The sequence below is a fragment of the Lepus europaeus genome, chromosome 14, assembly GCF_033115175.1.
Source record: "Lepus europaeus isolate LE1 chromosome 14, mLepTim1.pri, whole genome shotgun sequence".
Lineage (NCBI taxonomy): Eukaryota > Metazoa > Chordata > Mammalia > Lagomorpha > Leporidae > Lepus > Lepus europaeus.
Genome location: NC_084840.1, coordinates 40,501,503 through 40,525,751, shown reverse-complemented (window position 1 = coordinate 40,525,751; position 24,249 = coordinate 40,501,503). Strand labels below are relative to the sequence as shown.

The window sequence follows — 24,249 nt, the reverse complement described above, 5'->3', positions numbered from 1 at the left end:
CTTTTGCATTGAAATCGTACAAATTAATTGCCATACATAGCATGACTTTAGAATAAAACTGTTTACCTGTAAATTTAGGCTTATAATTTTACTTTTAATGAGTTTCTTATATTTTATTAGTTCCTATTTATCTTACATGTAACTTTCTTGGGAAAATGAAAGTTGATGAAATGAAAATCAACTGTAAGCTTCCACTAAATATATTTTTTAAGTAAAGTGAGGTAAGATTAAGTAACATTCTATTGTTATCTCTTTGCCTCTTTTTATAACTTTATATTTTTTTATATATTTCATTTATAATAAGAGTAGTAGGACTTTATAGTAGGAGCTTTTTAAATTGTAATGGTAAATATTAAAGGATATACATCTTATTTTCCTTCTTTTTAGGGAGTGGATGAATCAGGAGCCAATAGATTCACAGTACTATTTCCTTCAGGGACTCCTTTACCAGCTAGAAGACAACACACATTGCAAGCCCCTGGAAGTATATCTTCAGTGTGCCTTGAACTCTATGAGTCTGAGGGGAAGAATTCTGTAAAAGAGGAAACCAAGTTTGCACAGGTGAATATATAAAATATATATAAAAATATATAACATTGAACTGTGACTTAGTCATGAGAAACTGTTTAGCTTTTCTTTCTGGATTCAGTTCAGTTTAATTTCTTAGTATGTGATGTATATAGGACACCTGACTTTTATTTATTTAGTTAGTTAGTTATTTTTAAGATTTATTTATTTGAAAGTCAGAGTTACACAGAGAGAGGAGAGGGGGAGAGAGAGGTCTTCCATCTGCTGGTTCACTCCCCAGTTGGCTGCAGCGGCCAGAGCTCAGGAAAAAAAAATGAAACCACCTGGTTGTCTTTCAGTAAAAGCTCACTATTAGACATTTTTTAAAGGATTTTTTTATTTATTTGAAACTCAGAGTTACACAGAGAGAGAAGAGGCAGAGAGAGAGAGAGAGAGAGAGAGAGAGAGAGGTTTTCCATCCGATGGTTCACTCCCCAGATGGCAGCAATGGCCGGAGCTGCACCCTTCCGAAGCCAGGAGCCAGGAGCTTTTTCTGGGTCTCCCATGCAGGGACCCAAGCACTTGGGCCATCTTCTACTGCTTTCTCAGGCCACAGCAGAGAGCTGGATTGGAAGTGGAGCAGCCGGGTCTCAAACTGGTGCCCATATGGGATGCCAGCACTTCAGGCCAGGGCATTAACCCACTGTGCCACAGCGCTGGCCCCAAGGACACCTAACTTTTTTTTTTTTTTTTTTTTTTTGGACAGGCAGAGTGGACAGTGAGAGAAAGAGAGACAGAAGGAAAGGTCTTCCTTTTGCCGTTGGTTCACCCTCCAATGGCCGCCGCGCTGCGGCCAGTGCATCGCGCTGATCCAAAGCCAGGAGCCAGGTGCTTCTGGTCTTTGATGCGGGTGCAGGACCCAAGCACTTGGGCCATCCTCCACTGCACTCCCGGGCCACAGCAGAGAGCTGGCCTGGAAGAGGGGCAACCGGGACAGAATCTGGCGCCCCAACTGGATCTAGAACATGGTTTGCCGGTGCCGCAGGCAGAGGATTAGCCTATTGAGCCGCGGCGCCGGCCGGACACCTAACATTTTTTTTCTTTTTTACACCTAACATTTTTATGAGTGAATTACTTCTACTCTTTTTTGAAAACGGGAAGAAATAGACTATTTTAATTTGGAACAGTTATGGAAATATAAAAATGAAATATAATTGATTTTTAAAAGATTTATTTATTTGTTTATTCCTTTATCTGAAAGACAGAATAACAGAGGGAGAGCTAGGGGGAGAGATCTTCCATCTGCTGATTCACTCTCCAAATGGTTGCAACAGCCAAGGCTGGGCCAGGCAGAAGCCAGGAGCCAGGAGCCAGGAGCCAGGAAACGCCATCTGGGTTCTCCCCATGGGTGGCAGGGGCCCAAGTATGCATTGGACCTTCATCTGCTGCTTTCCCATGCACAATAGCAGGGAGCTAGAGCAGAAGCAGAGCACTGAGACTACAACTAGCACTTGGATATGGGATCCTTGCAATGACAGGCAGCATCTTAACCTCCTGAGCCATGAGGGCAGCCTCTATGTTTTTTTGTTTTTGTTTTTAAAAACATTTATTTATTTGAAAGTCAGAGTGATACAGAGAGAAGGAGAGGCAGAGAGAGAGGTCTTTTCATCTGCCGGTTCACTCCCCAGTTGGCCACAACGAAGCCTATGGCCAGGAGCTTCCTCCAGGTCCCCATGTGGGTGCAGGGACCCAAGGATTTAGGCAGTCTTCTACTGCTTTCCCAGGCCATAGCAGAGAGCTAGATTGGAAGTGGAGCAGCTGGGACCAGAACCGGCACCCATAAGGGATGCTGGCACTGCAGGTGGTGGCTTTACCCACTATGCCACAGCGCTGGCCCCCCTATATATATATATATATATATATATATATATATATATATATATATATATATATATATTTAAGATTTTTATTTATTTATTTTATAGGCAGAGTTACAGACAGTGTGTGAGAGAGAGAGACAAAGAGAAAGGTCTTCCTTCCATTGGTTCACTCTCCAAATGGTTGCAATGGCCAGAGCTGCACTGATCCGAAGCCAGGAGCCAGGTGCTTCCTCCTGGTCTCCCATGCAGGTGCAGAGCCCCAAGCACTTGAGCCATCTTCTACTGCTATCTAGGCCACAGCAGAGAGTTGGACTGGAAGAGGAGCAACCAGGACTCGAGCTGGCCCCCATATGGGATGCCGGCTCTGCAGGCGGAGGGTTAACCTACTGTGCCACGGCACCAGCCCCCCTTATATTTGTTTTTAATGTTTATTATTTCCAACTGCTTGAAAGAGCGATAGAGAGACAGAGAATGAGATCTCTCATCCACTAGTTCTCCAAGTGGCTGCAACTGCCAGGGCTGAGCCAGGCAGAGGCCAGGTGCCCAGAACTCAGTCCTCGTCTCCCACATGTATGGCAGGAGCCCAAGCATTCAAGCCATCATCTACTGTCTTCTAGGATGCATTAGCAGGGAGCTGGATCTGAAAGGAAGTAGCGAGAATTCAAATGGCACTGCAATATGGGATGCAGACAGTGGCTCAACCTACTATGCCACAATACCCACCCACAATTTGTCTTTTATATTGTTATCTGATGTGCTCTTGGCCCACCTTGGTAATTAGGTAAGGGAAGAGGAAAATAGCATTGTTTTTATTTGCTAAATGCCAGATGCTGTACTGCTGTGAGGTAGGACGTTATATGTATATTCTTATCACAGATGATTAAGAAATCAGCTTGTTGTAGTAAATACCCTATTGGTTTCTTTGTCAAGCTAAGATTTCTCTGTAGCTTGGTTTTATTCCTCAGTCTATGTTTTTTTCTTTCTGCCATGCTGCCTCTGATAAAAGATAAATTACTTTTTCAAAATACCACATGCACATTTCAATCTATACTATCCTCTGTATCCTTTACAAAGAGGAAATAGGGCTATATCATTTACTTAGAAACATATCCAAGAAATATGGCTACTGTAAAATGCACATACACAGGGTAGGCATAGGGGTGTAGCAGGTTAAACTGCCACTTAGGACACCCTCATCTAAGTGCTGGTTCAAGTTCCTGATCCAGGGCCCTGCTAATGTATCTGGGAGGCAGCAGACATGCTGGCCATAGACTTGGGTTCCTGCAACACACATGAAGAGAATGTGATGGAGCTCCTGGTTCCTAGGACCCGGCCCAGCCTTAACTGTTGCCAGCATTTGGAGAGTGAACCAATAGATGGAAAAATTCTCTCTGGTTCTCTCTCTCTATCTCTCTCTCTCTCACCTTCTCCCTCTCCCTCTCCTTTCCACCTCTCCCTTCCTCCGTCTCTCCCTCCCTCCCTTTCTCTCTCTCTCTCCTTCCCTTTTCCTGTTACTCTTTCAAATAATAATAATAATAATAATAATAATAATAATAAACTTTATTTTAAAAGCACACACACACTTGGGCCGGCGCCACAGCTCAATAGGCTAATCCTCCATCTAGCAGTGCCGGCACACCGGGTTCTAGTCCCAGTTGGGGCGCCGGATTCTGTCCCGGTTGCCCCTCTTCCAGGCCAGCTCTCTGCTATGGCCCGGGAGTGCAATGGAGGATGGACCAAGTGCTTGGGCCCTGCACCCCATGGGAGACCAGGAGAAGCACCTGGCTCCTGGCTTCGGATCAGTGTGGTGCGCCGGCTGCAGCGTGCCAGCCGCGGCGGCCATTGGAGGGTGAACCAAAAAAAAAAAAAAGCACACACAAAGGTACTTGGACCATGCCAAGCACATTAGCAGGGAACTGGATCAGAAGTGGAGCAGCTAGGATTTGAGCACCAGTGCTGGCGTTGCAGGCAGCGGCATAATCCACTGTGCCACAACACTGGCCCTTATATTGAATGTTTTACACAGTGTAAAACATAAACATAAATTAACTTGTTATAAAAATAAGACAAATAGAGGTAACAAGAGAATGTATAGTACGATTGGTTGTGTGTGTGTGTGTGTGTGTTTTGTTTTTTTTTTTTTTTTAGGCAGTGTGGATAGTGAGAGAGAGAGACAGAGAGAAAGATCTTCCTTTTTGCTGTTGGTTCACCCTCCAGTGGCCGCTGAGGCCAGCGCACCGCGCTGATCTGAAGCCAGGAGCCAGGTGCTTCTCCTGGTCTCCCAAGCGGGTGCAGGGCCCAAGGACTTGGGCCATCCTCCACTGCCTTCCCGGGCCATAGCAGAGAGCTGGCCTGGAAGAGGGGCAACCGGGATAGAATCCGGCGCCCCGTCCGGGATTAGAACCCGGTGTGCCGGCGCCGCAAGGCGGAGGCTTAGCCTGTTGAGCCACGGCGCTGGCCATGTGTGTGTGTTTTTAACGTATTCAGAGAAAAGTCTGAAACCAGACTACAATGTCTAGTTGTTTTTGAGAAGAGGATATGTATTAGTGACAATACATGCATAGATCTTTAGCTTTGTATCAGTTTTCCAATACAAACAAAAGAGTAATGAAAACCCACACACTCATACATAGTGTGCCAGGGCCACACCTCAGACTTACCAACTTGAAATCTATTGATGAAGTTTTAAGAGCTCCTCCAGATGATTCTGCTATGTATATATTTTTCTTTCTCTTTTCTTTTTTTGCTGTGTATATATAAGCTTTCCTATGTACCCGCATTTCCAAAGACAGATTGCAGTTTCAATATTCCCTTAGCTGTCTCCCTTACACATTTATTTCTTTTTTTCTTACATCCTACTGGGAGGCTGCTGCCACTGTATCCTAACTTAAAGATGCCCCCCAAATTAGTCCAAGAACACTGAATTTGTAAGAGAATCTTTGAGAAAACCTGTCTGCTTGAAACTCCTCAGTTTATAATTGAGTGATAAGTGATGACTTACCTGAGGTTATTAAACTCGAATTTGGCAATCTGAAGTCACTGCTAAACTCCAAATTTGGTTATTAGTATACCTTTCTTTAGGAAACTAAGTAAGCTAAGTAAATTCATGTATCTCTTACAGATGTACTCTTAATTGTACAAAAGAAATTGCCCCATTTCTTTTTTAATAGGAAATATATGGGACAGGCATTTGACCTAGCAGTAAAGCCACCAATTAGGGTGTTCATATCTCACATCTGAGTGCCTGGTTCCATACAAGCTCCAACTTCTGAAACTAGCTTCCTATTAATAGGCACCCTGGGAAGCAGCAGTGATGGCTCAAGTGGTTGGGTTCCTGACACCCAACTGGGAGACTGGATTACATTGCATTCCTGACTTTCAGTCCCCAACCCCACCCCCAGGGTTGGGGGCATTTAGGGGAGTGAATCAGTAGATAGGAGTGTTCAATCCCCCATGCTCTGTCTCAAATAAAAATTGAAAGTATGTATAGGAGGCTTGCCTGGATATATTTTGCATGTTACTGGCAATGGCTTAATTACCAAAAAGAAGTCTTTATTTTCTGAGACAAACAGTATTTCTTAGAAACAATCATTTTAACCTAGAAGATGACATTTAACAGGAAAAAAATACATTGGTCTTATATGCCCTCCTCCTGGAGGATACATTTCCAGTTAACAAATCTTAACTCCTGTTCTCTGAATATGATTAAATGAAGGAGAACTGAAAACTGCCCTACTTTAAAAGATTCCTTTCAGAACTTGGTCTTTTGTGATAACTGATACATCATTTCATTAATATATCAAAGTACTGAATCGTCTATTATTTCTGCATCAACAGGTTGTACTTCAGGATTTAGATAAGAAGGAAAATGGATTACGTGACATATTAGCTGTTCTTACTATGAAAAGGTACAATATTAAACTGTTTCTGATGTGAAGAAAATTCACTTTGAGACATGACCATTTTTGCAAGTTTATTGAGCCAATGTCAGACAATTTATTTAAAACTTAAAATATTTTATTTTTATTTACACTTTTTTCCTGAAAATACTGTTTTTACTAGGAAAATAATATCTTAATACTTTGCACTCTGAATGTTTTATGAATTCTTTGTTTTTGTTATAGTCAACCTAAAAACTGACCCATGCTCATGATATAATTTTTATCAGTTTTCAATATAATTATTTAAAGTTTACATAATTGTACTATTTGCCCCATGAAAGAATAAGATTATTTCACTATTCCTGCAGAAAATCTCTATGAAATAAATGACCAATTAAATCCAGCTATTACCATTTTCCTAACAATAAGCCATCCATACTACTATGTGTTGCAAGTAAATCCTTTCCAGTTTAACATTAGGGACAACTTGTTCCATAAATTGGATAGCAAGAATATTATTGAATCCATTGGAGTGGATTTGCCTTCACCTGGGCTGGAACATTTTGAGCTCCAATGAAGTGTTTTTTTTTTTTTTTTTTTAGAAAGCTTTTATTTAATAAATATAAATTTCATAAGTACAGCTTTTAGAATATAGTGGTTCTTCCCCCCATACCCTATACCTGCCCTCCCAAACCCCATGCCATCCCACCTCTTTCTTACTCCCTTTGCCATCCGTTCTTCATTAAGATTCATTTTTAATTATCTTTATATACAGAAATCAACTCTATACTAAGTAAAGATTTTAACAGTTTGCACCCATACAGACACATAGAGTATAAAGTACTGTTTGAAGACTAGTTTTACCATTAGTTCTCATAGTACAACTCATTAAGGACAGAGGTCCTGCATTGGGAGCAAGTGCACAGTGACTCCTGTTGTTGATTTAACAATTGACACTCTTATTTATGACATCAGTGATCACCTGAGGCTCTTGTTATGAGCTGTCATGGAAGCCTTTTGAGTCCACAAACTCCTTCAGTATTTAGACAGTATTTAAACAAAGTGGAAGGCCTTTCCTCCCTTCAGGGAAAAGTACATCCTTCTTTGATGGTCCCTGAATGAAGTCTTAAGATGCTTATCATCATGAGTTTTCAGAGAATACAACTGTTGTCTCCATGATTAGGAGGATATTTCCAAGAACAACTAGCTAAACATAGCATAGATACTAAATTTAAAGACACTGAGATTGTGGTTTCTACTTTGAAAATGCTATTCTTCTGAAAATTAAAATTAGCTCTGTTCACTCCTCAAGTAATTTCTTAAGGACTTTCTGTTTTTATAAAATAAGTTTTTAAATGTTATTTATCTGGTTTGTTTAGGGATGGATCTTTACATGTTACTTGCATGGATCAAGAAACTGGAAAATGTGAAGCAATCACCATTGAGGTGGCATCTTAATGTTTTAGAGAAACCAAGAATTTTTTAGAACTAGAATATCAACACTCTCTGGTTTTGTGTAGAAGTCGTGTTTGTATTAAAATGCTTTTTCAATGAATTATATAAGCTGTTTCTATTAAACTACAATATATTGGTATTATTATATTAGTTTTGTTTTCCTTATAAGATGAACCATTACTAATGGGAAATATAAAATGAAAAGTTTTGCTTCTTTAATTTTCAGTTTTACAATCTTTATTTTTTTAACTAGGGGATTTTTTATTATTATTTTTTTTTTAATTTTTTGACAGGCAGAGTGGACAGTGAGAGAGAGAGACAAAGGTCTTCCTTTTTGCTGTTGGTTCACCCTCCAATGGCCACCACGGCCGGTGCGCTGCGGCCAGCGCACCGCACTGATCTGAAGGCAGGACCCAGGTGCTTATCCTGGTCTCCCATGCGGGTGCAGGGCCCAAGCACTTGGGCCATCCTCCACTGCACTCCCAGGCCATAGCAAAGAGCTGGCCTGGAAGAGGGGCAACTGGGACAGAATCCGGTGCCCCGACCGGGACTAGAACCTGGTGTGCCGGCGCCACAAGGCGGAGGATTAGCCTATTGAGCCGCGGTGCCTGCCCTACAGTCTTTTATTGATTCTTGTTATATAATTAACTAAGGACAATTAAATGTCCTTGATAGTAATGGAAAAAGAAATTGCAGAAACATAGGTAACATAAAAGAAGCTCTTATGCTCGGGGGGTGTGTGTGTGTGTGTACATAGAAAAATATCCAGAAGGCTAAAGGCTAAACTCTTAATGTGGCTTCTTTTATGGAGGGAAAATGGGGCAAACACTTTTACTTTTTCTTTTTTTTTATTTAGTTTTTTTTTTTCCTCCAGCAAATGTTTTTATTTTGAAGTTAAGTTTTGTTTTATTCCATTTTGAGGGAAGGATAACCACATTTTATTCTTCAGGGAGCATTTGCTAGAGCACTGAGACATTTGGTGATCTCCCAGTCAAAAAGCTTATTCTAGAAATGGAAAAGAGAACTCACGTGCCCATATTGAGAAAGAGCTGGAAGATGTGCACTGGACAGCAAATCTATCCTTCGTTCCCAAGAAAGGAGATACTGTTCATTTCTCTTAGTTCCTAGATGAAATGAGAAGAGGAATCTTTACTCAGTAGTTTAAAAACACTATACTTTTAAAAAATCTATTCAAGCCTTTAAATGTGCTTTATTGGGGCCGGCGCTGTGGCGCAGTGGGTTATTCCTTCACTTGCAGCTCTGGCATCCCATATGGACACCGGTTCTAGTGACAGTTACTCCTCTTCCAATCCAGCTCCTTGCCTTGGCCTGGGAAAGCAGTGGAAGATGGCCCAGGTCCTTGGGCCCCTGCACCTGTGTGGGAAACTGGGAGGAAGCTCCTGGCTCCTGGCTTTGGATTGGCATAGCTCTGGCCATTGTGCCATTTGGGGAGTGAACTAATGGACGGAAGACCTTTCTCTCTGTCTCTCCCTCTCACTGTCTGTAACTCTACCTCTCAAGTAAATAAATAAAATATTTTTAAAAAATAAAAAATTAAAATAAATGTGCTTTATTATTAAAGTTGATTCTTATGTATATAGGTGGTGGTGCTCTTCTAAAAGTTTCTGAAGATACGGAAGCCAAATTTGCTTACTGTTCGCATCAAATTATTGACAGAGTTATGAAGATAAAATTCATAGTCAAACAAGTCATTAAGTACAGAAGTGCCTCAAAAGTATACTCTTGATTACGACTGAATACTTACTAATTTGTTAGGCTCTTTTCCAAAGTCATAAAGCATTAAACATAAAATTAAGTATAAGCCACTGTGTCATCAGAAAAATAGGAAAAATAACTAAATTCATTGATTTGCTAAGTCTGTTTTCAGTTATGCATTGGAAAAATGCTTTAAGGTTTTATGTTGTAGTTATTGTTGGCTTTTTAAAATACATCATGAATTGGCAAACTATGGCAAATAGTTCACGTCTATTCCAGACCTGTTTTTATAAATTAAATGTTGTTAGAACATAGTCATATTCATTTGTATATGTATTGCTTGTAGCTATTTTGCATTACAGCTGCAGAGTTGAACAGCTGCCATATACACTGTGTAGTGGCCCATTTAAAGAAAAAGGCTGGGCATGAGCTTTGTGGAACAACCATTAAGATGCCCACAAGGCCTGCAGGCTATATGGGAACGATTGGGTTCCAGTACCTGCTCTGCTTTCCTTTCACACACCTTGGGAAGCAGCAGGTGATGGCCCAAGTAATGGGTCCTTGCCACCAACATGAGAGACCTGAGTGGAGTTCTGGGCTCCTAGCTTCAGGCTGGCCTAGCACTGGCTGTTGTGGGCATTTAGGGGAGTGAACCAGAGAATGGGAGCTCTCTGTTTTCTTTCTCTCTCTCTTTTTCACTGTTGCTCTCTCATAAATAAAGCTTAAACACTTTCTCAATTTTGAAGTAGATTATTAAAATTTATAAAATATAAGGACTTAATTCAAAAATTTTTTCTATATTCATGTAATAAATTATTTTACTTATTTGCCTACTTTTCTCCACTAGATTATTAAACATTCTAAGAGGGGAGACTCTCAATCTTAATTTCCATTTTGTCTTGGCCCCTAGAGTACATGAACATAGCAGGTGCTCATAATGTCCATCAAAAAAATGAATTATGTGGGAAAAAAGTCATCTTTATATCCTGCAGTACAGTGACCAGTAACTACATGTTTTTCTTATTTTTGGTTTGTTTAGAAACACAGTAAAGGAAAGGAATACCACTGCAATTTTTAAGGTACAAATAGCTTTACATTTTTCTGTTTCAAAAATTATACATATTCATTATAAAGTTAAAAAATTTACTATAAAAAATCCTGGGGCCAGCATTTTGGCATAGCAGGTTAATTTGCTCACTGTAACGCCAGTATTCCTATAGTTATTTTAACTATTTTCCTGTAGTCCCAGATGCTCCACTTTCCTGTCCAACTTCCTGCTGGTGCACCTGGGAAAGCAGCAGAAGATGGCCCAAGTACTTGGGCACCTGCACCCAGGTGGGAGACCAGGACGAAGCTCCTGGCTCCTGGCTTTGACCTGTTGTGGTCAATTTGGTAGTGAACCAGCAGATGGCTCTATTTCTTCCTCTCCTGTCAGTCTGTCTCTCACATAAGTAAATAAATTTGTAAAGAAAAAAAAAAAAAAAAAACACTATAGTCTACCACCCAGAGTAGTTACTGTTAAGATATTTTTTGGTATACATCTTGATAATCTTTTTTTTTTTTTTCAAAGATTTATTTGAGAGAGAATTACAGACACACAGAGGGAGAGACAGAAAGGTCTTCCATCTGTTGGTTTACTCCCCAGATGACTGCAGCAGCTGGAGCTGGGCTGATCCAAAGCCAGGAGCCAGGAGCTTCTTCCTGGTTTCCCATGTGGGTTAAGGGGCCCAAGGATTTGGGCCATATTCTACTGCTTTCTCAGGCCATAATGGGACTTGAACTGGTGCCTATATGGAGTGCTGGCTCTGCAGGTGGAGGTTTAGCCTACTACACCACAGTGCCAGCCCCTTGATAATCTGTTCATGAATTTCTCAGTTATTTTTGCTGTGTCATATATATATTTAAAAACTTGAACACTTTTTTTTTTTTTTTAAAGATGTATTTATTTATTTGAAAGGCAGAGTAAGTAGAGGCAGAGGCAGAGAGAGAGAAGTCCTCCATCTGCTGGTTCACTCTTCACATGTCAGCAATGACTGGAGCTGGGCTGATCTGAAGCCAGGAGCCAGGATCTTCTCCTGGGTCTCCCATGTGGGTGCAGGGGTCCAAGGAGTTAGGCCATCTTTTACTGCTTTCCCAGGCCATAGAAGAGAGCTGGATCAGAAGTGGAGCAGCTGAGATTCTGTGCCCGTGTGGGATACCAGCACTGCAGGCAGCAGCTTTATCCACCATCCCACAGCACTGGCCCCCTCTATCACTTCTTAGTCATTGCTTTACTTTACCATAGTCTATGACCTCTTAACATCTCCCTGAATTCCTATATGGACAGTAAGAGTAAATGGTGTCATACATTGTTCCTTCATTTTTACCAGAGGCATCACAGAAACATTGATAAGATTTTTGGACTATCAGCCATGCTGTTCTTTTCTCAGATAGCAACATAGAAACTGGACTTGCAATGGGTTGTGTTCTTTGAGAAAAAAAAAATTACTCCAATACAATTCATGTTCCATGTTGTGTTTGTGTAACATACTTCTCTTGGATTAGAATACATCTCTGCCATGCACCCCTGGTTAACCATGCAGATGCAGAAGGGTAGAATGTCCTGAAATTCTCCCAGGAAAACAAAACAGAAAGTCTTGTGATATATGGTGAGCAGATGCTCTGCATATCTTGTGGAGGGGCATCCCACTTGGCAGAAAAACTTGAACACTTTTTAAAATTTTCTCGTGTTATAGGTTTTCTTTTTTTAGGTTTAAAATTGAAAACTTTTTAACATTTTGCCGTATTCACTTTATATTATTCATATATATTTTGTTTTTCTTGAAAACATTAAAATCCCAAGGGATTCATGATAATCATAATGAGGGGGAAAGAAAGGTATATTGTCTTATTCATGGTATAATTCAGTGAAACAATAGTTATTACTGTGAAATGATATGGCATCCATATAATTTTTATAATCTATATATTACCTTCCACAAATAAAAATAAATGTAATATTTGTCTTTAGGGGAATGGCTTATGTCACACAGCACAATGATCTCCAGTTCCATCTATTTTATTGCAAATGTTGGAATTTCACTGATTTTTTTTAAGGCCTAGTAATATTTCACCATATGCACATACACCACACTTTAATCTAATCATCAGTTGATGGACATCTAGGTTGATTCCCTATCTTTGCTGTTGTGAATTGAGCATCTATAAATATGGGAGTGCAGATATCTCTTTCATATGCTGACTTGACTTGCTTTGGATATATTCCCAGGAGTGGGATAGCTGGGCCATATGGCAACTATTTTTAGTTTGCAGAGGAATTTTTGTACTGTTTTCTTTAATGGTTGTACCAATTTGCACTTAGACTAACAGTGTAATTGGATACCCTTTTGTCCACAACTTCATCAGCATTTATTTTATTTTTATGATAGCTATTCTAACTGGAGTAAGATGATACTCCACTGTGTTTTTGATTTTCCTTTCCTTGATGGAAGGTGCTCCTGAGCATTTTTTCCTGTGTTTCTTGGCCATTTATATTTCATTCTTTGGAAAATGCCCGTTTGTGTCCTTTGCTCATTTCTTTTCTTTTCTTTTTTTTTTTTTTTTAAGATTTATTTTATTTATTTGAAAGAGTTACAGAGAAAGGTAGAGATAAAGAGAGAGGTCTTCCATCCACTGGTTCACTCCCCAGATGGCCACAATGGCTGGAGCTGCACCGATCCGAAGGCAGGAGCCAGGAGCTTCCTCCGGGTCTACCAAGTGGGTGCAGGGACCCAAGGTCTTGGGCCATCTTCCACTGCTTTCCCAGACCATAGCAGAGACCTGGATTGGAAGAGGAGCAGTCAGGACTAGAACTGGCACCCATATGGGATGCTGGCGCTTCAGACCATGGCTTTAACCCGCTGCGCCATAGCACTGGATCCTCCTTTGCCCATTCCTTAACTGGATTGTTTGTTTTGTTGTTGTTGAGTTTCTTGAGCTCATTATATATTCTGGTTATTAATCCTGTATAAGAAGTATAGTTTGGAAGTATTTTCTCCCATTCTGTCTGCCTCTTCCCTTTGTTAATTGTATTCTTTGCTGTGTGGAAGCTTCTTAACTCAATGTACTTCTATTTGTGTATTTTTGCTTTTATTGCTTGTGCTTTTGGGGTCCTACCCAAGAAGTTTGCTTAGGCCAATGTCTTGCAGCATTTCTCCTGTTTTCCTCTAGTAGTTTGATGGTTTCAGGTCTTAAGTTTGGATCCTTGAACTATTTTGAATTGATTTTTGTGTAGGGTATAAGGTAAGAGTTGTTTCAGGGGACGCGCCGTGGCTCACTTGGTTAATCCTCTGCCTGCGGCGCCGGCATCCCATATGGGCGCAGGGTTCTAGTCCAGGTTGCTCCTCTTCCAGTCCAGCTCTCTGCTGTGGCCCAGGAAGGCAGTGGAGGAGGGCCCAAGTGATTGGGCCTCTGCACCTGCATGGGAGACCAGGAGGAAGCACCTGGCTCCTGGCTTTGGATTGGTGTAGTTCCGGCCATAGCAGCCATTTGAGGGGTGAACCAACAGAAGGAAGATCTTTCTCTCTCTCTCCCTCTCACTGTCTGACTCTATCTGTCAAAAAAAAAAAAAAAAAAAAAGTTGTTTCAGACTTGTGCTTGCGTAAATTCAATTTTCCCAACATCATTTGTTGACAAGAATGTCATTTCTCCAGGAAATGATTTTAGCTCATTTGTCAAAATTAGTTGGTTTTAGATGTGTGGATTGATTTCTGAGATTTCTATTATGTTCCATTAGTCTAAATGTCTATTTTTATTCAGTACCAGGCTGTTTGGATTATAATAACTCTGCAGTATGTCTTAAAATCTGGTTTTGTGATCCCTCTTGGCTTTATTTTTATTTTTTAAGATTGCCTTGGGTATTGAGGCTCTTTTGTGTTTCTGTATGAATTTTAGGATTTTTTTTTCTTGTTCTGTTAAGAGTCTCCTTGGAATTTTGATTGGGATTGCATTTAATCTTTGGGTCATATAGAAATTTTGATATTATTCCAGTGCATGAACATGGAAGATTTTTCCAATTTTTTTGTGTGTCTTCTGTTTCTTTTATTACTGTTTTGTAATTTTTATGATAGAGATCTTTCACATCCAAGGTTATATTTATCCCAAGCTATTTACTTTTTTTTAATATTGTGAATTGTACTGATCTTAGAAGTTCTTTCTTGGCCGGCGCCGTGGCTTAACAGGCTAATCCTCCGCCTTGCGGCGCCGGCACAGCGGGTTCTAGTCCCGGTCGGGGCACCGATCCTGTCCCGGTTGCCCCTCTTCCAGGCCAGCTCTCTGCTGTGGCCAGGGAGTGCAGTGGAGGATGGCCCAAGTTCTTGGGCCCTGCACCCCATGGGAGACCAGGAGAAGCACCTGGCTCCTGGCTTCGGATCAGCGAGATGCGCCGGCCGCAGCGCACCTATCGCGGCGGCCATTGGAGGGTGAACCAATGGCAAAGGAAGACCTTTCTCTCTGTCTCCCTCTACTGTCCACTCTGCCTGTCCAAAAAAAAAAAAAAAAGTTCTTTCTTAGCTGGATTATTATTGGAATATAAGAATGCAATTGATTTTGAGATGTTTTATATCCTGCATCTTTGCCAGATTCTCTTACCAGTTCTAATAGTCTCTTAGGGGAGTCTTTTGGTTGACCTTATGTAAAGAATCATGTTATCAGCAAACAGGGATCATTTGACTTCCTCCTTCCCAATTTACATCCCTTTGATTTCTTTCTCTTGCCTAGTGGCTCTGGCTAAAACTTCCAGAATTGTATTTAATATTTGAGGGGAGAGTGGACATCCTTGTCTGGTTCTGAATCTTAGTGGAAGCGGGAATGCTTCTAGCGTTTCCCCACTTTTATGATTCTGGCTGTGGGTTATCTCACAAATGGCCTTTATTGTGTTGATATGTTCTGGTCTGGTTTTGGGATTAAGGTAAGCCTGGCCTCAGTCATTTTGAATAGTTTGAAAAGAATTCATCTAGGTCTCCCTGAAAGGTTTAGAAGAATTCAGCACTGAAGCCATCTAGTCCTGGCATTTTTTGTTGGGAGGCTATATATTACTGATCCAATCTCAGTCTTGGTTATTGGTCTGTTCAGATTATTTATATCTTTGTTTCTCAGTTTTGGCAAATTATATGTGTCTAGAAATCTATCCATATCTTTTAGGTTTTCCAATTTTTTTCAATATATTTGTTCATAATAATTGCTAATAATTCTTTGTATTTCTGTGGTATCAGTTGTAGCATCTCTGATTTTATTAATTTGAGTCTTCTTCCCTTTTTTTTTTTTTGGTTATTTGGGCCAATGGTTTGTCTGTTTTTTCAAAACACCAGATCTTTTGTAAAGTGTTTTTTTTTTTTTAATTTCTACTTTGTTCATTTCTCCTCTAATTTTCTAAAGAGGATTTGTTTATTTGAAAGGCAGAATTACAGAGAGAGAGAAAGGCAGAGGCAGAGAGAGATCTAGATCTTTCATCTGCTGGTTCATTCCCCAAATGGCTGCAATGGCCAGAGATGGGCCAGGCTGAAACCAGGAGCCAGGAGCTTCCTCCAGATCTCCCACGTGGGTGCAAGGGCTCAAGTACTTGGGCCATCTTCTGCTGCTTTCTCAGTTGCATTACCAGGGAGCTGAATCGGAAGTGGAGCACCTGGGACTCAAACTGATGGCCATATGGGATGGTGGCACTGCAAGTAGTGACTTTAGACAGAGACAGAGAGAGAGAGGCCTTCCATCTGCTGGTTTACTCCCCAGTTGGCTGCAATGGCCGGAGCTGCGCCAATCCGAAGCCAGGAGCCAGGAGCTTCCTCCAGGTCTCCCATGCGGGTGCAGGGACCCAAGGACTTGAGCCATCTTCCACTGCTTTCCCAGGCCATAGCAGAGAGCTGGATTGGAAGAGGAGCAGCCGGGACTAGAACCTGGCCCCCATATGAGATGCTGGCGCGTGGGCAGAGGATTAACTACTGTGCCATAGCACCAACCCCTTCTTTGTGTCTTTTAATAGTTTTTGTCTTACAGTTTACTTTCTCTTATGAGTATAGCTACTCCTTTTCGATTTTGATTTCCATTTGCAAGGAATGCCATTTCCCATCCTTTCAGTCTGTTTATATTTAGTAGTGAACTGTGTTTCTTTTAGGCAGCATATGATGGGGTCTTTTAAAAACATACCAGTCTGTATCTTTTAATTGGGGAATTTAATTTATTTATATTTAAGGTTATTATTGATAACTAATGACTTGGTTCTGCCACTTTTTCATAAAGATTCCTGTTGTTTGTTTTGAATCTCCCTTTTTCTTTTACTAGTCTGTTTTCTGCCTTCACTTTCCATTATGCCTGTTGCTTTTCTCTGTTTCTGTATATAGTACAGCCTTAAATGTAATTAGTAAAACTGGCCAACTACTGACAAATTCCGTTTTTGTTTGTTTTCAAAGGTCTGTGTTTCACCTTCATTTATGAATGAGATTCACTGGGTAAAAGATTCTGGGTTGACAGTTTTTTCTTCTAGAACTTGGACTAAATCTCTCCTTTCTCTCCTGGCCTGTGGGGTTTCTTTTCAGAAACCTGCTGTCAATCTGATGGGAGTTCCTTTAAAAGTGACCTGGAATTTCTTTCCTGCAAACTTTAGCATATTTTCCTTATGTTTTACTTTTGAAAGTTTGACTATAATATGTCATGGTGAGGATATTTTCTGATCTTTCCATTTTGAATTCTGTGTACTTCCTGTATTCAGATGTCCACATCTTTCTCCAAATTGGGGGAGTTTTCTGTTGTTATTTTATTGAATAGGTTTTCTAAGCCATTCCTAAGACTTGTATATTGGTCATTTGAAGATTTTTGTTCCATAGTTCCCAAACACTGCTTTTATTCTCTACTTTTTTTTTTTTTTTTTTTTTTTGGTCTGAGATATTTCCTTTTTTTTGACAGGCAGAGTGGATAGTGAGAGAGAGAGAGAGACAGAGAAAGGTCTTCCTTTTTGCCGTTGGTTCACCCTCCAATGGCCGCCGCGGCTGGCGCATCGCACTGATCCGAAGCCAGGAGCCAGGTGCTTCTCCTGGTCTCCCATGCGGGTGCAGGGCCCAAGCACTTGGGCCATCCTCCACTGCCTTCCTGGGCGATAGCAGAGAGCTGGCCTGGAAGAGGGGCAGCCAGGACAGAATCCGGCACCCCGACCAGGACTAGAACCCGGGGTGCCGGCGCCGCAAGGTGGAGGATTAGCCTGTTGAGCCACGGTGCTGGCCGGTCTGAGATATTTCAAAAGACTTGCCTTCTAGATCAAATATTCTTTCTTTTGCTTCATGTACTCTGTTGTCAAGGCTTTATACTGTATTTTTTTCTTTGACTTTTGTGTGTGTGTGTGTGTGTGTGTTCCAGGCATTTACTGGGGCAGTAGCGATGGGACCCGCCCCTACACGAAGGTGTTGGGCCTCTGGGTGGTGAAACAGGGCTTATGCTGGTGCCATAGCACCCGCTGCAGCAGCGGAACTTGATCTTGGAGTCATGGAATTGCTTAACGGTGGGCCGGTGGCACTTGCTGGTCGCTGTCTCCTCCACCTTCATGATCTGGGTTGAGTGGGCGCGAGTGTTCCCGCCATCCACCTCCCGGTCTACGGAGCGGGGCGGGGAACGGAGGGGGCGGGACATGAGAGGCTCGGCCCTGACCCAGGAGACTCCCGCAGCCCCCAGCTACCACTGATGTGGGGGTGTAGAACCTCCAGATTCACTCCTGGGGGCACATCAGCAGCCCGCAAAGGCAAGATGCACTTGTCATGGCAACAGTGATTCTTGGGTTTAGGCTTGGGTATTTGACTTATTGAGTACTTCATTTCTAATGTTTCTTTTTGATGTTTTCAATATCTCTTATTTCTGTGCTGAATTTCTCATCCATGTCATATACTGATTTCCTAATTTCATTTAATTATTTCTCTGTAATTTTGAGTAACCTTATAATCATTCCTTTGAATTCTTTCTTAGGTACTTTATCAGTCTTTCTTCACAGTCCAGTATTAATGAATTGTCATATTGCATTCCTCGTTCAAATTTCTTTTTTAAAAAAGATTTATTTAATTGAAAGAGTTAGGGGCCGGCTCTGTGGTGCAACAGTGCCATGGCCTGAAGCACTGGCATCCCATATGGGTGCCGGTTCTAGTCCTGGCTGCTCCTTTGCTGATCCAGTTCTCTGCTATGGCCTGGGAAGGCAGTAGAAGATGGCCCAAGTCCTTGGGCCCTTGCATCCACGTGGGAGACCTGGAAGAAGCTCCTGGCTTTGAATTGGCGCAGCTCCAGCCATTGTGGCCAACTGGGGAGTGAACCAGCGAATGGAGGACCTCTCTCTCTCTGCCTCTCCTCTCTCTCTCTAACTCTTTCAAATAGATAAATAAATCTTTAAAAAAAAAAGTTACAGAGAGAGGGATAAGCACAGAGAGAAAAATCTTCCATTTCTTGGTTCACTTCCCAAGTAACTGCAACAGCCATGGGTGGGCCATGCCAAAACCATGGACTTCATTTATCTGGGTTTCCCTGTAGTGGCAGGGCCACAAACACTTGGGTCACCAAGTGACTTGGGTCACTGTTTTTCCCAGACCATTAGCAGGGAGCTAGATCAGAAGTGGAGCAGCTGAAACTAACCAGCATGCATTTGGGATGCTGGTATCACAGGTATCATTGATGAAGTGGCTTATCAATAACAAATTTATCTCAAAGCTCTGGAGGCTGGGAGTGTGAGATCAGGGTGCCAGCATGATCAGTTCTGCTGAGGGTTCCCTCTCAGGTTATAGACTGCTATCTCATATAGAGGACAGGGGACAAGAGAGCTCTCGAGGGTCGCTTTTACACGGGTACTAATTCCATTCATGAGGATTCCACTCTTATGATCTAATTACTTTCCAAAGGCCAAAAGTTTTTACAAGGTCAGGGTCCTTAAGAATTTTTTTAAAAAACTGTTATTAGTACAAAATAAGTTCTATAGGAAAATGTCAGGATGTCTAAAATGATAGTAAATGACCATGTAACATTTATAACAATACTACTGTGTTTTTTTGTTTTTTTTTTTAAGATTTATTTATTTGAAAGGCAAAATACAGAGAGGAGAGATAGAATCTTCCATTCACTGGTTCACTCCCGTAATGGCCAGGGCTGATCTAGGCTGAAGTCAGGAGCTTCTGGGTCTCCCATTTGGGTGCAGGGGCCCAAATACTTGGGCCATCTTCTACTGCTTTCCTAGGTGCATTAGCAGGAAGTGGGATGGGAAGTGGAGCAGCTGGGACACAAACTGGTGCCCATACAGGATGCTAGCACTGCAGGCGGAGGCCTACCCTCTACAGCAGTGTTGGCCCCAGCAATACTACTGTCTGTTTGCTTTAATTCATTATTTATTTTCAAATTTGATCTCACTACAATTCCATGAGTACTTCTAAGATAGAGAGACTAATAGGGCATGAACTATTTTTGTTGTCTACATGTAACATGGATTCTGACAAGTTAAATAAATTATCCAACATCTCACAGTAAATAAATGGTGGATTTTGAACTGCTATTCAGATGCTTATTTTGAAAACTTTTTCTTGACTAGTTACAAGCCCATTACATGCATTATTTCACTTAAATTCGTATTTTTAATCTAGTATCCATTCTGTTGGCTGCCTCTCAGAGAACATTTATTTAAATCAAATAGGAGACAATTCATGGTCCTCCAGAAATGCTTTCAGTTGTCTTTATGAAGAAAAACGAGGAGAGAGCAAGACAGTCGGGTATGTCTCAGTGGCTTTTGATTTCTCTCTTTATAGCCAGGATTCACCAAGGTCCCCAAACATTTTTGTTTTAGGACTCCTTTAAATTATTACCCCAAAGAGTTTTGGTTTATTGTAGATAAGTGTATGACATATAATTACCATCCAGAAATTAAAACAAGGAAGTTTTAAAAATAATCATCCATAAATTAAATGCTAAATCTTAACATGAATAATATTTTTATAAAAAAAATCTTCTAAAATTTTATAAATAAGAATCGTATTTTTTTAAAATCTCTTTGACTTAATAGAAGATAGTTGTAGTCTGACATTTGCTTCTTCAGTGTGTTACAATATCTGAGTTATATGACCTCTGAAAAGCACCAAATATTCATGAAAGAAGAATAAAGAAGGCAGATAACATCTAACATGCTGTCATTATGAATACAGCATTCATATCACCCCCTCAAAGAGTTTCAGGGTTCCCATTCTGTACTTTGAAGGTTGCTGCTCTACATGGTGGATAGTGTTGACTGTTGAAGAAGTAAATCGTACTCTATGCTCTGGAAAACAAAGGAAACACTTGACTTGCGAACTAGAGTAAAACATCATCTGTAAATTTCTATTAAAACTGACTAAGACAAATGAAAAACAGACAAAATAATTGCCAAGTTTTAAAGTGCTTTTAAGGATACAAGGAGATTGTGTTGCCAGTTTCAGATGGGGTGACCATGGGAGGGCTCTCTGAAGAAGTGGCATGTAAGCTGAGACTCAGGTGATAATAAGGGAGTGATGTAAACAGTACCTCTGAACTAAGAAGTAATCTGTGAGATGTCTTATTTATTTACTTGCTTGTTTATTATTTGCTTCTTCTACTAGGAGATAAGCTCTATGAGGACAGGGTCTGTGCCTTTCTTCTTCACTGCAATATTCTCAACACATAGGCGGTGCCTGGCACATATGAAGTGCACAATAAGATTCCTGAATGAGTCTGGGGAAAAAAAGTCCCAGGGAATAGTGAGCAAAGAGGAGAGTGACAAAAATAAGGCTAGAAAGACAGTTTCGCAGCCAGCGTTGTGGTGTAGAAGGTTAAGCCTCTGCCTTCAGCACCAGCATCCTATATGGGCGCTGGTTCCCGCCCCAGTTGTTCCACTTCTGATCTGGCTCCTGGCTTCAGCTTGGTCCAGCCACAGTTCTTGCAGCCATTTGGGGAGTGAACCAGGGGATGGAAGATCTCTATATCTCTGCATTTCAAATAAATAAATCTTAAAAAATAGTAAAAAAGGTTAATTTTTTTTTTTTAAAAAGGTTTCAAACACAGAAGGCCCTACAGGCCATTGGAAGGTTTGGGCTTTATTCTAGGTGTATTGGAAATATTGAAAGCAGGGGAAGGATATGTTCCAGTTGGTTTTCCAGAAAATGAATTGGGAGGGGAACAATACCGGAAGTGAAATCACTTAGGCTTTTCAGGACTTTGGTTGAGATAATGGCTTGGACTTGGTTAATAGCATCAGAGATGGAGAGGACAGAATCGGCACAGGAATTAGCATTGACAGGACTTGCTAATGGAACTAAATTGAAGAATGAATGAGGACAGGGTGAATCAAGGCATTAAATTTTCTTCTCGAACACCTGAAGTGCCAACGTGTTGGGATGAAAAAGCCTTGAGGTCTGGACTAGAAGGGATGGGCTGGAGGCAAAACTCAAGGGTAGTTTTTTTGAATATGTTCAGTTGGAGGTGTTTATGGGGACACCTCAGTGGGTTAGTCCATTAGGCACTGTAGATAAGATTCAAGTGTGGAATTTAGGGCACAAATCAAGGTTGGAGACAAAAAGTTGGGACTATTGAGCATAAAGATGGTAATTTAAGTCCATGGGAATTGAGGCAGTCACATAGAAAGACAGTGTAAGAGAAATGTGGTCCCACATCAGACTTTAGATATGCATAGAAAGGATTGAAAATGAGTGAAGAGTCGTTGGTGAGGTATAAGGAAAACCAAGAAAGAAGTTGAGGGAGTAGCATACAGGACACTGAGACAGAACACCCAGAGAGGGCAGAGGGCGAGAAGCCCTGGGAAGAAGGGGAGCCTCTTTCCAAGTCTTAGAGGGTCTGTAGGAGTAATCCTAACCGAAGAGGCTCTTTCATGTGACCTTTATCATCAAGATGGTGAGATCCTCATTATAAAAAATGGTTAATTATGAGGCTGGTGCTGTGGCATAGTGGGTAAAGCTGCAGCCTCCAGTGCCGCCATCCCATATGGGCGCCGGTTCTAGTCCTGGCTGCTCCACTTCCGATCCAGCTCTCTGCTATGGCCTGGGAAAGCAGTAGAAGATGGCCAAGTCCTTGGGCCACTGCACCCATGTGGGAGACCTGGAAGAAGCTCTTGGCTTCGGATCAGGTAGCTCCAGTCGTTGTGGCCTTCTGGGGAGTGGATGGAAGACTCTCTCTCTGCCTTTCTTCCTCTCTGTGTAACTCTTTCAAATAAATAAATAAATCTTTAAAAAAGAAAAAAAAAGGTTAATTACGGTAAAAACAAGTGAAAAAGTCACGCTGCAAAAATTAAAAAAAAAAATAATTGGATGGGCCTGTGCTGTGGCATAACTGGTAAATCTGCTGCTTGCAGTGCCAGCATCACGTATGGGCTGCTGCAGTCCTGGCTGCTCCACTTCTGATCCAGCTCCTTCCTAAAGGCCTGAGAAAGCAGTGGAGGATGGTCCAGGTGCTTGGGCCCCTGCACCCACCCTGGGCTCTGGCTTCGTATTGGCACAGCTCCGGCTGCTATGGTCATTTAGGTAGTGAACCAGCAGATGCTAGATCTGTTGGTCTCGCCTCTGCCTAGCTGTGTAACTCTGCCTTTCAAATAAATAAATATTTAAAAAAAATTATTTGAAAGGCAGAGTTAGAGGGAATTACATCGGATTGTTCATTCCCCAAATATCAACAACAGGTCCTGGCTCTGGCCAGGACTCTGGAGTTTCTCTGGGTCTCCCTTGTGGGTGCAGGGTCCAAGTACTTGGGCCATCTGCTGCTTTCCCCAGATGATTAGCAGGGAGCTATATCAGAAGTGGAGCAGCCAGGACTCTAACCAGAGCCCATATGGTATCCGGGGATGCAGATAAAGAGGCTAAACCTGCGGCTCTGCAACCCCTGTCTCTCCATGCAAAGATTTCATTTTGTTGTCTTCCTATATATTTTTTTCTTAGCTAATTGAAACTATTTTAGGAGGATTTTTTAAAAAAAAACATACTAAACACTTTCCTATGATACTAAAAGCTTCAAAAACATTTTTGGATGGCTACACGGTGTTTCATAACGGAATCAAATAATTAGCCATAGCCTTAATGGTCCGCGTTTATTTCCAGTATTTCAAATTTATACAAGATGGCTTAAACATTTGTCATTTTTAAAGCATAAATCTTTGTAAAAACCCTCGGTAGACGTCAAATAGCTACCCACGGAAGTTTTTGCCATTTGCACTTCTAAGGCTTCTGCTTTAGATTGTTCAAGCCATCACCACGGACAGGCTGCGAAGAACGCAGCGGGCAGGTGAGGGGTAGAGACCTGTGGAGGCCCCTGGAGCAGCAGCTGCAGGCAGAGCAAGAGCCTGGAAGCCTGTGAAATGCAGACGCCCAGGACTCAACGCAGACCCACCAGATTCGAACGTGCACTTTAACAAGCTTCCGTAAAGCGCCGCCAGCACTGACGGCCGCACGTTGGAATCACCTGGGGAGCCCTCAAATGCCCACTGCCCGGGTCGGAACCTCTGCCCGAGGAGCAAACAATTCCTCTCCAGGAGATCCTACGTGGGGCCGATTTTGGGAGCCAGGGCGCGGGGGCGGGGACAGGAAACGAACTACGAGGGGGCAAAGCTGGTTCGTTGGGCTCAGGTAATGAGGAACGGAAATTGGAGGACGCGTCCCAAACACAAACCCACGCGGCCCTTTCGGATTGCGTACCTAGCTCCCAGGTAACACGATTTCAAAGAAAGGCGTGGGAACGCCTGGAGGGCTTTCTCCTGAGCGCAGGCGCCACGCGCTCCAGCCTAGGGAAGACAGCGGCTTACCTAGTTTAGG

At 41.7% G+C, this 24,249-nt stretch overlaps 1 protein-coding gene across 1 annotated transcript in view; it reads left to right on the top strand.

Moving 5' to 3' along the window:
* HSPA14 (heat shock protein family A (Hsp70) member 14) overlaps window positions 1-7,855 on the top strand; it is a 36,162-nt gene extending 28,307 nt beyond the window's left edge. The window contains exons 12-14 of the mRNA XM_062210492.1: window positions 388-561; window positions 6,225-6,295; window positions 7,648-7,855. Coding sequence (XP_062066476.1) covers window positions 388-561; window positions 6,225-6,295; window positions 7,648-7,726 — 324 coding nt within the window. The 3' untranslated portion in view covers window positions 7,727-7,855. The remainder of the gene's footprint in view (window positions 1-387; window positions 562-6,224; window positions 6,296-7,647) is intronic.
* Window positions 7,856-24,249: the final 16,394 nt, after the last annotated feature.